The sequence below is a fragment of the Saccopteryx leptura genome, chromosome 2 (genome assembly GCF_036850995.1).
Source record: "Saccopteryx leptura isolate mSacLep1 chromosome 2, mSacLep1_pri_phased_curated, whole genome shotgun sequence".
Taxonomy (NCBI): Eukaryota; Metazoa; Chordata; class Mammalia; order Chiroptera; family Emballonuridae; genus Saccopteryx; species Saccopteryx leptura.
Window position 1 is genome coordinate 107,703,494 of NC_089504.1, and position 17,338 is coordinate 107,720,831.

At 37.7% G+C, this 17,338-nt stretch overlaps 1 protein-coding gene across 2 annotated transcripts in view; it reads right to left on the reverse strand.

Moving 5' to 3' along the window:
• Positions 1-17,338, reverse strand: part of SYT1 (synaptotagmin 1) — a 572,761-nt gene that overhangs the window by 213,450 nt on the left and 341,973 nt on the right. For both annotated transcript variants that reach the window (XM_066368502.1, XM_066368501.1), the window contains exon 4: positions 840-1,022. In XM_066368502.1, coding sequence (XP_066224599.1) covers positions 840-1,005 — 166 coding nt within the window. In that variant the 5' untranslated portion in view covers positions 1,006-1,022. The remainder of the gene's footprint in view (positions 1-839; positions 1,023-17,338) is intronic.

Sequence of the window (17,338 nt, forward strand, 5' to 3'; positions counted from 1 at the left end):
CCTCTGCTCAAAATCATCAAAAATCATTTTATTTCACTCAGCGTAAAATTCAGGTTCCTTAGAACACTACGGAAGGCCCCATATGATACAGCCTCTGCTACAGTCCAGCTTCATCTGCCCCTCCCCCGCTGGTTCATTGGACCTAAGGCACACAGAGCTCTTTGCTCTTCCAGGCAGATTCTTGCCTAAGAGCCCTGTCTGTATTTCCTAGCTTATGACTGTCTTCCCTAAATCTCCCAGGTTTCTTTACAAATCAGCTTGATGTATTATTCTTTTCTCTACTAAAATATAAGCTTTGTGAGGGCCAAAACATGTTTTCCTAACACCTAGAAAAGTATTTAGTTCATAGTGTTCAGATCTGAAGAAAAAGATAAACCTGTAGTTTAAAATTTAAATTAAACACCACTGACTGGACTTAGTGTTATATTCATACAAATAAATGGGTAAAAATTATTTCCTAATGAAAAGTTTAAAAACTGTGCAAAAGCTTTTGAACTACTAACAAGTGAATAAAATAATATCAAACATACAATTGTGATAGTGTATTTAAGCTATTGCTTAGAAATAATCTTTACAATGGAATAATTTTATAAATGCAAATCTAAAATGTAGTACAACTCATAAACATTAATATTCTTAAGAAAAACAGAGGTTAAAGAAGGTAAAAAAGAACTCACATTAAACACAAGATAAAGACTTTTAGGAGAACTCCTATTCCAATAATAAAAAAAATAAAATGTATGTTTTTAATATGTTACAAGGAGTTCTGCTTTCTATCCGACAAGTAAGGTGATTTTCAACCATTTGTTTTAACTGAAGTAATAATATGGAGTACTCACGTGGAATTTTATGTAACTCATTCATGAACTTCTCCTTCAGTTTCGAAAAGGCATCTTCCTTTCCTTCTCCAGGGCTGGCTGGCTCGGTGGCATTATTTGGTATAACAGTCGCAACAGTGGTGACAGGTGGGGCCGCCAGGGCCTCATGATGACTCTCGCTCACCATTTTCAGTTCAGGTGAAACTGTGGTGGGAGGGAAGCAAAAAAGAATAATTCAAAATGGCTTAACTGATCCCACATCAAAGGTACACCAGAGTTGAAAAAACATCAGAGGGTGCACCTGCTCACTGGGTAAATGGCCTATCATTAGCATATGACTTTGTGTTGCTTCATGAAATATTTATGGAACCACAGTGGGAATTCGCCCCCAGAAGGTAAGACTAGACATAGTTACTGAAAGTGCTCTTTCCCAACAATACTATGTAAATTCTCAATCTATTAGTTATTTATATAGACGATTGTTTACTGTGTAGATTTGAGTTTGTAAACCCACTTTTCATGGAAAGGAATACGAAACAATTGCTGACAACATAACATGCTCCATACTCAAAACATTTCATATTTTCTTAAAGGAAAAGAGAGATCAAATATTTACATTGCAAATGTTGATAAGTGATAGCATATATTCAAAATGTTAATGAATCTTAAAGTGGTTATAAGGAATAGTATTATAACCTTGCTACTCGAAGATATACAGAAATTACTGCTTGAATATCGTCTAGTGATAGTGTATTTTCCTCCCAGTTATTTTTTTGACATTTACTATAAACAATACTCTGTTCAATAATTTACTTGTCTTGCTGGGTTAATTTCTGAAGCCACTGTACATGTGTTATGATTGACTCTATATATCAAGGCACTGATGATGAAACATAACTTGTTTAATTACTTCAGTTTATTTAGTTTGAATATATTATTAAATTATTAATTCATTACATTATTTTACATGTTTATCTCCAAAATGCTAAACAAATTAATTCCTAAGATAGTCAATGAAAAAAAATCTTAGCCTTGAGTACAGAAGACATCAGTTCTAGCCTTCTTCACTAGCTAAGTGTATTTTAAGAAGGCATTTGACCTCAACTAATCTGCCTTTTGAAATTTGAAGACATGAAAACTTCCCTGCCTAGTTTTGTCTTAGTATACATTAATAGAAATATATATAATGATATAAATATATATATATTTATATTCCTAAATATAAGGAAGGTATTCTAAAGGGGTTGAATTAAAGTCATATTTTCCCATTTCAACATATTCTCGACTTTAATAATTTTACTGTGTGACTTAAAATTTCAGGCTGTGCTAGTGAGAGAGGAGACATAACTTTGGGCTGAAATAGACAAATACAAACAGGCCTGGGCATGCATAACTACACTGTCTCAGCAGGAAGGTTTGTGAAACTATAAAGCTCTTTCTTGATTTATAAAATAATAGAGATAATCAGTGAACGGGTAATGGAATTTTATAGAATTCAAAAAGCTTTTGAGAATTAATTATGCATAGTTAGGTATCTGGTGGAAGGATACCCAAAAGAAAAGCCATCTCAAATGTATGGGGTTATTTTATTTTATTGACAGAAAGAGAGAGTCAGAGAGAGGGACAGACAGGAACAGACAGACAGGAAGGGAGAGAGATGAGAAGCATTAATTCTTCATTGCAGCTCCTTAGTTGTTCAGTGATTGCTTTCTCATATGTGCCTTGTCTGGGGGGCTACAGCAGAGCGAGTGACCCCTTACTCAAGCCAGCAACCTTTGGGCTCAAGCCAGTGACCCCTCGCTCAAGCTGGTGAGCCTGTGCTCAAGCCAGAGACCTTGGGGTTTTGAACCTGGGCCCTCCATGTCCCAGTCTGATACTCTACCATTGTGCCACCACCTGGTCAGGTGTATGGGGTTATTATTAAAGTCTTACACAAATCCAGAGAGTTTGGATCTCCTGCAAGGAGATGATAGCTAAGGTTAATACAGATACATAGATAATCAATGCTTATTTTATAGTAGGTTAGTTATCTCTTTTAAGCTTTTGATTTTCCAAGAATAGCTACTAATATAATCCTAAAGGGTATGGGCTCAGATCTTGTTCTTTAGTTTCTTCATTTGTAAATGAGAATAATCATGCCAAATACATAAGGTTTTAATGAGTATGAAATGTGATCATTTATGCAAAATACTTAGTACAATGTCTAACATATAAGTTTGTTTTATCCTTTGATCAATTAATCAATCAATCAATTGATTACTCCCCCATTTCTTCTGTAATAGCATTTGGCAGCCCAGAATTTTCCAGACTGTCAGAAAATTTTATTTTTTTCCAGCTCTAGGTCACTTTCCAAAAGGTTTTTCTGGTTTTGTTTAGCTTAGGCTCTTGTCTTCCTGCAAAAATGTGGAGTACTGTCTTTACGGTTGGCATAACTTATATAAAGCTATCGATATTGATGATACCTTAACTTTCATGTTTCATGTGAGTCAGTAAGACTAAAATAACAGACGCAAATCAATACACATGTATGGAATATTAAAATGTATATATTAAAAAATCTAAATTATTCCTCGATTGTGAGAATCATCTGATATGATTGGCATTATTACTTAACTCCGTAGGATAGTTGAGGATATCTGAGGAATTATGGTTTACAGTGGGATTTAAAGGAAAAGATGTGTTAGATTTGTTAGATACAAATAGCTAACGACAGCAGTGCCATCATTAAATTAAAGGCATACTGTCTGTGTCTCAGCTCAATGTTTGTCATGTTCTAGAAGCGTGCTATTGTTGCTAGTCATCCAGACTGATGTTCATTTGCACCTCCAAGTGGCTACTCAATTGTTTACATTTTTGTGCATGCATAGATTTGGGTTCTTTGCCGCCCTATTGTTAAATATTTTCATATTACACCAATCTATTATGAAATGTCAAATATTCTACATATAAGTATAATGATCTAAAAGACTGTACAAAAAATAAGTTGTTAAATAGAGTCAACATTTTGTAAATAACACTTGAAGTTTACTCAGTATTTTTTAAGAGAAAAATGTTTCTATAACTTCGAAAAGCAATCTTTTTAGATATAATATATGCTTGAAAGATGTTTCATCAGAAAAGATTCAAGTTATAAACTTTCAGTTCTTACTAGCTGATATTATTATCCCTATCATTTTTTTTTAAATCAAGAAGATGAAAAGAAATATAGACATGTTACTTTTACTTAATATATCCCACTGTGAAATTTTTCAAAACGTCTTTTATAAAATACACAAACATAATGGGCAACTAAGAATCTAACATACTGAGGAAACAGGGAGGCAGTCAGCCAGACTCCCGCATGCACCTGACCGGGATCCACCGGCATGCACACCAGGGGGCAATGCTCTGCCCATCTTGGGGCGTCGCTCTGCCGCAATCAGAGCCATTCTAGCGCCTGAGGCAGAGGCCACAAAGCCACCCTCAGTGCCCGGGCAAACTTTGCTCCAATGGAGCCTTGGCTACCGGAGGGGAAGAGAGAGACAGAGAGGAAGGAGAGGGGGAGAGGTAGAGAAGCAGATGGGCACTTCTCCTGTGTGCCCTGGCCTGGAATCGAACCCGGGACTCCAGCACATCAGGCCAACGCTCTACCACTGAGCCAACCGGCCAGGGCTGACTTTATATTCTCTTATGCACTTTCATGCATGTGGCATTACACACTTAAGTCAGGAAAAAATTTCTGTTTTACTCAAGTCTTGATAAAATACCAGCCAACAGTTATTGAGTACCTACTAAGTATTTTAGATATAAGAAATTATATAGTTTTCATGCCACTCCCATAAGAAAAGTATAATTGTTATCCATTTTATAGATGAAGGCATACAGAGATCATGTGATTAGTTCAGAGGAGTATCATAGTGCTTGATGGATCTGGGATTTAAATCTAGGTGTCTTAACCACTAACGTATAAGGGACTTGTATACATTGTGATTGGTATCTAATAAAATTGTGTTTTTTGAAAGAATTTTTTATGACAATCCATAGTAAGAAGTACATTTTATACTGTGCTCCAGTTTATCCATTCCCTTTAATGTAGTTATACATTGAATAAAAGTTTCACATAAAAAAACTTGCTCTTATAATGTGTGAAATATTCTGACATATTCAATTCTGTTCTTTTCACTAAAAAATTTTAGTTGTGCCTGAAAATTGTGTTAATAAATTTCCTAATTCACTAATTGAGACCTTCAGTTTGGAAAGCTACTCTAATAAGGGACATGTTAAGATATAATAACATTAAAGGGGGCTAATAAAAACTAAAGATGCCATTTATTAGGAACCTACTATGTACCAAAATGCTAGCACCAATATGTAACTAAAATGTCCTCAATTCTCATTACAACCCTGAAAAGTAACTCAGCCTTATTTTACAAAAGAAGATAGATATGAAGAGGTTAAGTATGTGCCCTATATAGAACTAGCCTGATTCAAGGTTCTTTCCACTAGTCTACACTAGAAACAACATTTAAGCATTATTAAACAATTGAATCAGTGCTGTGAAGTTATTTATGATTCTCTTTGAATTGGTTTACCAGTAAATGAAAAACACAAATCATCTTACTAGTAGGTAACAGCTTGCTTAATTTTAGAGGCATAGTCATTTAGTTAAAGTGGAATTTAGCATCCTGGAATATGCCAAGAGAATTATTATTGAGTAGAAAAATAAATTTCCTTTTAGAAGAAAGTTCAGGACAAAAAAATGAGCAAGCAATGCTCAAAGAAAGAAACACAAATCCTTCCTGACCAAATAAAGCACTTAATTTCCAAATAGTCAAAGAAATGGAAGTTCAAATAATAATAAGATAATATATATTAATTTGTAGATATGGCTAAATATAGATATGCAGGTGAGGGTACATAAAACTGGGTGATTGGGAAAGACAGTAGGTTAGAAGAATACTTAATAGAGGCAAAAGCAACAGAACAAACCAAAAGCTGTATAGATGCTCATTCTTTGTCTAGGAATCTGCAATAAAGAATTAACCTTTGGCGTAGAAACAATATAATATAATTGACTTGGGATAGTGAACACACAATACAATAACAGATGATGTATTCTAAAACTGTATACCTGAAATCTATATAATTTTATTAACCAGTGTCAACCCAATAAACTCAATAAAAATTAAAAACCTATATAATGTAAAAAGCTAAATTACAAAAAAGAATGATTCAGCTCCATATATGGCAAACATAGTATGCAAAATAGCCAGTGATTAAAATAAAATAGAGAAAAACTATTAAGGCATTTTAAAGGTTAGTACTTCTGTGGTGTAAAGGAAGACAGTCGGGATATTTTGGTTGCCATGACAACTTCCTTTAGTCCCTTATATTTATTCTACTAAGTAGGACTTTAATTATGTGCATCGTGAGGTCTACAAATTGATAAAGATTTCCCGGATTATATAGTGAGATAGCCTACCGCTCTGCATAATCATAATGATTTCCAGAGAAAGCATTATTTCCATCTCTATTGAAATATTGTATTTTGTAATAATAGCATGCAAAATAAAGAGCAAACAGAAGTTCAAAAGATATTGAAAAAATATTACTAAAAATAAAATAAGTATAAGTTAACGTTTAGAGTAATGGTTATAGAGGCTGGGAGAGATCACAGCATGTGTTAGAATGTATTTTTGAGGTGGAAGGCAGAATGTGGTGATTTTACTCCTTCAGAATTTCCCTGTATCTTCTGCAGGTGTAGATGAAAACCATACAATGCCATATGCATCCCTCCCTGTTGGGAATGAGGCTCTTAGATTTATAGAGTAGTGACATCTCATAGCTGAGGAATCTCTCCTAAAAAAATTGCCTGACCTGTGGTGGCACAGTGGATAAAGCATCGACCTGGAATGCTGAGGTCACAGGTTCAAAATCCTGGGCTTGCCTGATCAAGGCACTTATGGGAGTTGATGCTTCCAGCTCCTCCCCCCTTCTCTCTCTCTCTCTCTTCTCTAAAATAAATAAATAAAATCTTTAAAAAAATGATTTTCTCTTGGTCAAAGGGCACTGCCTTGCTCAAGGTTAAACCCACTTTCCCAAGGACATCCCATATTCAGTGAATTTGCTTCATTTCTGAAGGGCCTTGTTGAATCAGCTTAATCCTGCGCTAATTGCACCTCAGTTCAGCCAACTGTCTTTGCCCAGACCTAGTTCCCCCACCCCCCCTCACAGGGAAAGCATCCCCATAAGCAACCCCTGACTCTGAGGAGCTTCCTAGGAAATCTGATGCATGGCACCCACTCTGAAAGACTTTTTTGGGGAAAAAAAACACATTAGAAATTTTATTCAAATTCTTTCCAAACCAAAGGCTCCTTAAGCAGTAAGTAAAGCATGGCAGCATTATCAAAATCTTCCACAAGTTTGTGGATGTTTGAATGTCAGGCTTGAGGTTTATCTTCTCCTCAGCTTAGATTCTGTTTCTTGAAAGCAGTAAGAGGAATACATACAGAGATCATGTGGTCCCATGACAGTGGAAGAGAGCTGATTTCTGGAGATAGAGCCAATAAAATGGTGAGAGAAGAACAGTGGTTTTTCAGACCTTAGAGCAACTGCAAGCAAAACAGGCATCTTATCTTCCTAAAACCATAAAATGTGGCCCTAGCCGTTTGGCTCAGTGGTAGAGCATAGGCCTGGTATATGAATGTCCCAGGTTTGATTCCCAGTCAGGGCACAAAGAAGAAGCAACCATCTGCCTCTCCACCCCTCCTCCTTTCACTTCTCTCTCTCTCTCCCTTTCTCTTCCTCTCCTGCAGCCATGGCTTGATTGGAGTGAGTTGGCACCAGGTGCTGAGGATGGCTCCATGGCCTTCACCTCAGGTGCTAAGAAGAGCTTGGTTGCCGAGCAATGGAGCAATGCCCCAGATGAGCAGAGCATTGCCCTCTAGTGGGCTTGCCAGGTGGATCCCAGACATGGAGCATGTGGGAGTCTGTCTCTGCCTCCTCTCTTCTAACTGAATAAAACAAACAAACAAACAAACCACAAAATGTACATCCTCCTGGATTTCCTTTTCTTCTTTAAATAGATCCAGGTACCTCTAGATTTTACCCATTTATTTAGTCACAAAGTCTCCTAAGAAGTGAAGGGAAAATTTTCCTTAGAGTATGATTCTCACTCAGTATCTCTCATCAGTGCTTGTGCAAATTAAATGCAAATGTGCCTGCTTAGATTTACTTTAAGAATCAACATTCCTCCCTAATCCTACAAATACCTCACCCTTCAATATTGAAGAGGTGTATAGATTATTATGCTGAGGGTACCTTAGGAAGACTGTGATGAGAAAGGAAATACTGGACACTCTTCAGCTGTGTCCAATATTTCTAAGAACTCCTTATTTACATATGTATGTATGTAGTTATGATTGACGTACCAAAAGCCATCTATATTTAATGTACACAGTTGATGAGCTTGTAGATAAGTGTACACATGAAACCATCACCACAGTCTCCAGTTTCTGGCTCTTTGAAGGTGTGATGTGTGTTTTCTCTCCGTTTTAACCTGTCTCTTTGCTAGTCTCCTACAGTCATGTCAGATTTCCTTCTCCTATCTTCTTCCCTCTTCATCTTTCACTCTGATCAAAATCCTCCTGTTTCTCTCTCTCTCTCTCTCTCTCTCTTCTTGCTTTATAATTTTAAAAATTTCTTCCAAAAGGGAAGACAATACTCATTTCTTGTTAGCTCTCATTTATCATGTGCTGGGTACGTGATGCATGTTATCTATGTTCACTGAGCCTGTGTTTTGTGTGGAGTCAGAAAGAAAGAGAATTAGATACCAATTCATGTCATCGAGATGGCCCATGAGTTTCTCATGGCTGCCTCTTCCTGCCATTACGGAAACTCAGATATGCCCCTGGATGGCATCTGTTGATAGGACTAGTGGTAGATTACAAGTCACAGGTATCTTCTTGACATAGCTAGACAATTGGGGACACAACACTGATGTCTAGGAAGCAGATGAAAAGCATTAATACAAAGTAGCAAACAGGGCAAGCAAATGGGAAATTTGAGTCTGAAGGGAATAAGCAGAGAGAAGTACAGATGTGAGGTCTTCAAAACAGAATAGCTTCAAAGGCAAACATTTTTATTAAAAACCAGAGGCCAAATTTTTAAAATGGCAAGCTACTCCTTCTAGAGGTAGAAAAACTTTGACTTACTGACTTTCAGTTTTCATATTTTTGATGTGAATTATTTCCTATCTCTATGAATTCTCCAGTGTTCATCCCCTTCCATCCCTGTCTCCTCAAGACAATCAAAATCAAATTTTCAAGATTCATTTCCTTAGAGGTAGAAGGACACTGCTGCTAAGCAGAGTTTAGTTATGTTCCCATCCTGCTCTAATTTTCATTGTTAAAAAAATAAAAGAGGCCCTGGCCAGTTGGCTCAGCGGTAGAGCATCGGCCTGGCGTGCGGGGGACCCGGGTTCGATTCCCGGCCAGGGCACATAGGAGAAGCGCCCATTTGCTTCTCCACCCTCCCCCTCCTTCCTCTCTATCTCTCTCTTCCCCTCCTGCAGCCAAGGCTCCATTGGAGCAAAGATGGCCCTGGCGCTGGGGATGGCTCCTTGGCCTCTGCCCCAGGCGCTAGAGTGGCTCTGGTCGCGGCAGAGTGACGCCCCGGAGGGGCAGAGCATCGCCCCCTGGTGGGCAGAGCGTCGCCCCCTGGTGGGCGTGCCGGGTGGATCCCGGTCGGGCGCATGCGGGAGTCTATCTGACTGTCTCTCCCCGTTTCCAGCTTCAGAAAAATACAAAAATAAAATAAAATAAAAAAAATAATAAAAGAATAATGTCTTATGCCAGAAAGTATCACTGTTTCCAAGGTTTATTTCCAAGGTGGCCCCACTTGTTCAAAGTCTTAATATCTTTTTTTTTTTTTTGACATTTCTGAGGGAAAAAAGATCTGACTCTGGACCCTGCAGATGGTGGGTGAAAGACACACTTGAGATGTGAATCCCATTGCTTACCCAGCCATAGCTTCTTTTCAATGAAATTATCTTGTTCACAGGCTCTAATGATGAGAAAGTCTATGTGGATTGCATGAGCACCTCCTACAGCCATAATCACATGGACTTAAGGAGGGATGAACACCTGATTCAATGACAGCTAGCTCACTTAGATGCTGGCCGAAGTCCAGTGACACTGTGTGGCATGGATAGGTGAATGAGGCCAATAAGATTCTCTTCCTTGGGAATTTACTCTGTGGCATACTCTGAAGAAACTGATGCATAGAGAGGAAACATGCTCATCATCAAAGAGTCAAAGATGGAGACAAGATTCCCAACACAGCTAATCTCAGGGCTCACATCAGTGACCCCTGTGCAATGCCATTGCTCTGATTGTTCTGTTTTGTTTGACCTGGTTTTCAGCTCTGAGGTGCAGTATTCTGAAAATACTAATATTGATAATAATCTGAATATCTGTACATTATTCTCAAGAAAGCATAATGAGAAGTTAAACCTGCGTAGGTTCACTAGGCTTCATCGTTTCTAGAATATTTGCGTTTCTAGCCAGTGGTAGTGAGTTTGTTACTAGACCTGCTCTGCACTCATAACTAGCTGTGCATGGAAGAGTGATAGAACCAATGTTCTAGAGCGACATGGGGCTCCTCTGCATAGGCTTAGAAAAATGCCATGGAGACTAACTGGTAGTTGAGTGATTAAAACATTCAATTCCATCCTCTCCCCTTTTTCTCTCACAATTTTAGTTTCCCATATTTTTATATGTCTGAGATTTGGATTTTCCTTATACTCTGTGACATCTTACTATCATTTTCTGCCACTTTCATTGTGCACACTTTCCCTGCTTGCTATTTTTATTGATGCTCCTGGTTGTGGTCTGAAGCTTTCCACTGTCAACTTCTACAATTAAAACTAGCAGAATGAGAGTCAACTAGTTTGAAAGATTTTGGAGGCAATAGTGGACGAATATTTAAAGAAATGATTTATCCAACAGTATGGCACAAAGGAAAATGAATGGTGTGTAAAAGAAAGATAGGCATCACCAATCCTGAGCTGGGAACAGATTTAGAAATCTAAATAATTAACTAACCAATTTACTTTGCTTTAATTTCCCTCAATGTGTATAAGAGTGATAACAAAAATAAAATCTGTTTAACTTTGAATGATCTTTCAGTAAATGCAAAATAAAAATTCAAGTGACATTAAATAGCTTTTGACATAATGATATATAAAATAATGGTGTATTTTATGTATAATTTTTTTTGAGTACATGAAACACAGTTTCTAAAGAACAAAGAGAAAACAGGAGCACTGCTGACAAATAATGTGCTATAAAGGAATAAATGTTATAAAATTTTAAACACTTTTTCATTCCCAGAAGATCAATCACTATTAAATTTAGCAATTGTAGTCAATATAAATTTCAGAAGAAATAACTAAAATAACAATAAATCTATGAGCCAAATAAAAATATTTTTGTACCTTATTTTTCCCCTCATACCTATAATATACAGAGTAAAAGAATGGTAGCAAATGCACCATATCTAAGCCAAAACCCAAGTGATTATTTACTCTAATAGTGATACCAAAAATCAAAAAGTATTATACAAAATTGAAAAATTCCCACCTACAATAGGGAAACAAGTCTTGAAAACTATGGTACAAAGGTTGTTTCTAAAAGCATTTAACAATGAATTTGCAATTGTTTTTCTAATTTATTTATTGTGCACCCACTTGTTTGTTTAATGAAATATTTTACCACTGCAGCTTCAAAAATTGTCATTTTTTAAAAAAGCACCACTCAGTGAAGAACTTTTATGGCTTTAAAGGACCTCCCAAGATTTTAGTAAGAACAGTAGGGACATGGTCAAGAAAAAATATAAAAATAACCTTTTAAAATTTATTATAAAGATTTCAAGTGTATTTTGCAGTGTTTTAGAAATGGGACAGTAAGGGTCAGTCTCTCCTCTTCTTCTTCCTTTTTTATTATTACTATTTTTTTGATACAAAAGATAGACACGAAAGCCTAGAGATGGAATGAAACGCTTGCATGGATCCATTTAACAAGTTTTCATAACAATGCTCGTCGTGTATGTATTAACTGAAGTTACTTCTCTTGAACTTTTGTGTAGGAAGATGAAACTAGACACTTTTGGCAGTTCTAAAGAGATACAGCTGCGGAATCAAGCCAGTTGGCTCTTAGAGAATGTTTTCTATGGAAGTAATAGACAAATACATTGACATTTTCATTCTCCATTGCTTTGTAGATACTCAGCTCTGAACTCTTGCTGTTTCTGAACTGCAGGCACTTGAGAGGAAATCTAAGCTTGTGATTCAAAACCATCCTTTATCAAACTGTATTCACACTGTCATTGCTTTGTCACACAGAGAAGCAAAGCGTTTAAATCGATCTATACACGGTTCAGATGTGATATATATGATGGGAAATTCTGCAGTGTTCAGTTAGAGTATATTAATAACTAAAAATAGTTAACATTTAATAAACTCATACAATTAGGCAGACATTTTTATAAGAGCTTTAAACATATAAGATCATTTAATGCTCACAACCTGATTGGTGGTGGCACAGTGGGTAGAGCATTGACCTAGAACGTGGAGGTCCTGGTTCAAAACCCTGAGCTTGCCGATTTGAGCACACTTCATCTGGCTTGAGCACAGGCTCACCAGCTTGAGCGCAGGATCATAGACAAGACCCCATGGTTGCTGGCTTGAGCCCCAAGGTCGCTGGCTTGAAGCCCATGGTCACTGGCTTAAGCCCAAGGTTTAAGCAAGAGGTCACTGACTTGGTTGGAGCCTCCCAGTCAGGCACATATGAGAAGCAATCAATGAACAAACAACTAAAGTTATGTAACTACAAGTTGAGGCTACTCATCTTTCTTCTTTCCTGACTCTATCCCTCTCTCTTTCTAGCAAAAAACAAACAAACAAAAAAGATCATTTAATGTCGACAAAATAAACCCCATGAGTCAGGCAATACTATTATCTCTCTACTACAGATAAGTAGTTTATTCACCATTTGTATGCATAAAGATACATAAAAATAGTTAAAATCTAATGTGATATATGTTCTAGTAGAAATGATTATGAGAGGCTGTTCTGAGATAATATATCATGTAGAAAACCATTGAGATTTAAAATATTTGAATGTAGTTGGACCTGAAGTCTAAATTTATATGCTAAATATATCAGCTATAAAGTATAAAAAGTGGTGATTTGGCTTATTCTTCTTGAAGTCTATCTCCTGTTGTGTGCTAATGAATTAATTTGAGGACAAGACGTGAATGAACAATATCCAAAATTTACAAAGTAATAAATAAAACAATGTGTTAGTTGCTTACCAAGTAGCTGTCCCTTCCTTTTGATTTAAGATAATATCTGTTTTTTTTTCTTCAGGCAACTACTGCTGTTCACCCCCCACATATAGGTACATTTTATTAGTCTATATTGTCAGTCATGGCAATCTTACCCTTTTTGCCAGTGGTTGGTTCAGGCAAGGTCGTATGATCTAGGTTGGGCCTATTGTGATATAAAAGGAAGCCTATCGGGTAACTTGCAGGGAAGTTCTTCTAACTCTGAAAAAAGTATGTATATACAGGCAAGAATGTCTCTTCTGCGGGTAGTGGTGTTTGTGTGTGCTACTTGGAATTGCTTGTGGTCTTGGTAAGATCATGAGAGAAGCTAGTGAGGCGGAAGGCTGAACCTTTACAGATGACAGAATTGAAAGTTTGAAGTTATATGACTCTCATGATGACATCAAGCTGCTGTATTAACCAACGCTATGAACAACACACTTTGGAACTACTTGCAAGGAAATAATACATTTTTCCTATGCTTTAATCCATTTTGTGTTGAATTTGCTGTTGCTGTTGTTTGCAGCCAAAAAGCTAATCACTTGCAAATACTTCATAATTAGATTTCCACAGTAACAACAACAATAAAAAAATAGACTTTTCTGTAGGCTTATTTTCTCTGCTATGTCAACTTGCTTTCTTGCTAATACCATTTACCTGTGTATGCTTTTGACCCCTAGTTTTAACTCTTAGTAAATCTAAGAAACATTACATCTCCTCTTGTTCAGAATAGCACTGTCTCTTCTCTACATCCTTTGAGTTACGGTGAAGATCACTGCTCTGTATCCTGTGGTGCTAGATAAATATGATTTGAAATACAAGAAAATTAGTTTTGTAATTGGTGTGCCCTAATTTAAAAGATCATAAAGGTTAGGTAAGATTCCACTTTTGTACCTTATATTCAAATTGAATGCCCTACCTTCTAATATACTGCTCATACAAATTAGAGGATACTTCAAAATGAATATGAAGTGATAAAAAAAAGAAGCATTTGATTTTTAAAAAAATTAAATCCAACACTCTACCCACTGCGCCACTGCCTGGTCAGGCAGAATTCTGTATTTTTATTTATTTTTATAGAGACAGAGTCAGAGAGAGGGATAGATAGGGACAGACAGACAGGAACGGAGAGAGATGAGAAGCATCAATCATCAGTTTTTTGTTGCGACACCTTAATTGTTCATTGATTGCTTTCTCATATGTGCCTTGACCGTGGGCCTTCAGCAGACCGAGTAACCCCTTGCTCGAGCAGCGACCTTGGGTCCAAGCTGGTGAGCTTTGCTCAAATTAGACGAGCCCACGCTCAAGCTGGCAACCTTGGGGTCTCGAACCTGGGTCCTTCCTCATCCCAGTCTGACGCTCTATCCACTGTGCCACCGCCTGGTTAGGTAGAATTCTGTTTCTTGATGGAGGTGGTTCATCTTTCTGTATAGAATAGGATCTAAATATATTTTCAGATTTATCTAATCTTAAATAAAATGGCAGCTGTCACCAAAGGAATTTTTCAAGATTCTGTGTGAAACAGGCTAGAGTTTCTGAAACTCTTGGGCTCTGGCAAGGCTTTGCAGGACAGTCAGATGTAGTCAACCATTCAGGAGTCCTGACTTCCAGGTAGTGCACACATGGGAATCACCCTTTCTAGCACTAGCGATTCCAGTGCAGTGGTGCAAATGTCAGCCCCTAATCTATGCATTTCTAGAGGCCCTGTGGCATCAGAAAAGAACAAGTTCTGAGAATCAGAGACAGCCAGGGACGGATCTAAGGATGACTCCACGGAATGACTGGCTGACCCATGTGGTAATGCTGTGGTCCCAAAATACATTTCCTTGACTTTTTAACTTTTCATTGTTTATACAGATAATGGTTCACCAGTATTCGACTTACAAAAAAAAATCTTCTTTAGTAAATGCAAATATAACACAGGTTGGAGGGCAGGTTTGTTACTAAGTTATGTGGCCAATACATATTTACAATAGTTACATACTAGGTAAGAGCAGGGGCTCTGAAACCATCTATGTTTGACTCTTATGTTGAGAAATACAAGGATTAGGGGATATTTTCTTGCTTCATATTCATTTTGAAATAGCCCCTAATTTTTGTGAGTGGTATATTAGTGACTGATATGGATTTCCTCAAAATTGGACGAACCTCTTTTCCCTATGAGCTTCTTCTTTGAATGAAAGTGTTGACCTGGTGTGCCTCGTTAGAGTGTGTTGATGAGCAGATGCTCCTTCTAGATGCCTGGTCAGGTTGCAATAGGTAGGCTAGGAATTACCTCAATTATCAAGGTAAAGAGGACATTTCTCTGGCAGTGGACTGTACTTTCGTTCTGGCAAAGGAGCTATCTTTACACTCTCTCTAATCCTTTAGGATTCAGAGTACCCTGTTTTGCTCCTCTTTTGGTCCTAAACGCTTTCCAGTATTCTCCTCATATTACACAGAGTACTCTCAGAGTGGCTCTTAGTACTTCTGTGTAAATTGGAGCCAGCTGCCCAGCTGTGAGGAGGTAGTTCTCCATTAAAAAATTACTTCAGGGCAATTACTCTCCAGGCAAAAATCCTGATCAATTTGTTAGACTGTCCAGGTCCAGCTGGGGGAAAGAGTTTCTCTCTTGGGAGTACATTTTTGCCAGGAATATCTGGATTTCGGTTTTGTCAATTCTGGTTTCTTTACCAATTATTATAAGATGTTATTGATCCTTTGGCAGTGGCTCCAAATTTTGTGTTTATTAAGGTACCTTTGTGTTGCCTGGACTTTTAGGTGCTTCATCCCTTTCTTTCCATATCTTTTCTACTTTTTCAAATAGCTTTTGGAAGGAAATATAAACTATCTCTCGTGGCTAATAGGCCACCAGGCACAGAAGTCCTAACTGTGTGTACCTCTGAAGAAAACATGTCATGCCCTTTTCTTTGATATGTAAGCAGACTCCTTTCCTTCATGTTGGGAAAGGAAAAAGAGGAGGAATTTTATGCATTTTTACTGCATATGATATAACTTCTAGAATTGTATCATAATTATCTGCTTATGTATCTACTTTGCCCACCAGCCTCTAAAACCCTTCCTATTTTGTATTTGTAACACTCAGCACAACATCTCAATCCACACCACAATATGGTAGGAATTTGATAGCTGAAGATAATATATTCATAATATTTGTATAAATATTGCATTTGTATGTTACAACAGAGTGAAACATATAAATTTAGGTACACTTAGGCAAATTTTCCCATGGTTCTTTTTTCTTGGGTGTTGTGATTAGGTTCTGAATGCATTTCTAAGGTTTGCATGTTAGATCAGATTAAGTTTAATTCTGGAGAGAATTGGTACTTGGAGAGGTGACAGGACATTTCAATGGTAAAAGTGGAGGCCTGCTTCAAATTCTGAGTGAATCTGAAGCCTACGCAACATTGGGCACCCATTGCTACTCAGTCTTTTCATCCCCAAATGCTGACAGTGAAGAGAGAGAAAGCAGCTGGTCCAGAGAGAATGGATGTGGAGCATTCAGTGTGGAAAGAGGGAAACATGGAGCTGCAAAATCATGCTATGATTTATAGCAAGGAAAAAATCCAGCCAGCATTTTGCAGAGGGTGTTTGTTATCAGCAAAGTCTCTTAGAAATCAGCTCATTAAGATGGCACTTTGAAGAAGCCCATCATCAGAGACTGAATAGGGTTCTGAATGAGAAATAGCATTTCGGATGACGTAAGAATGGTGTGGCATTGAAGTGGATTGGAAGAGCTGAGACAACAACCTCCCGTGTCTCTGTTGCCCTTGAGACTGTTCGCTTGGCTATGCTAGTTAAATACTTTATATATTTTTTGTTTGTTTTTGGAGAGAGAGAGAGAGAGAGAGAGAGAAGAGAAAGAGAGACAGGAAGGAAGAGAGATGAGAAGCATCAACTTGTAGTTGTGTCACTTTAGTTGTTCATTGATTGCTTTCTCATTTTTGCCTTGTCCACAGGGCTACAGCCAAGCCAGTGACCCCTGGCTCAACACAGTGACCTTGGGCTCAAGCCAGCAGTTTCTGGGCTCAATACAGCGACCATGGGGTCATGTCTAGGATCCCATGCTCAAGCCAGCGACCCTGCACTCAAGCTGATGAGCCCGCCCTCAAGCCAGAGACCTTGGGGTTTCAAACTTGGGACTTCAGCATCCCAGG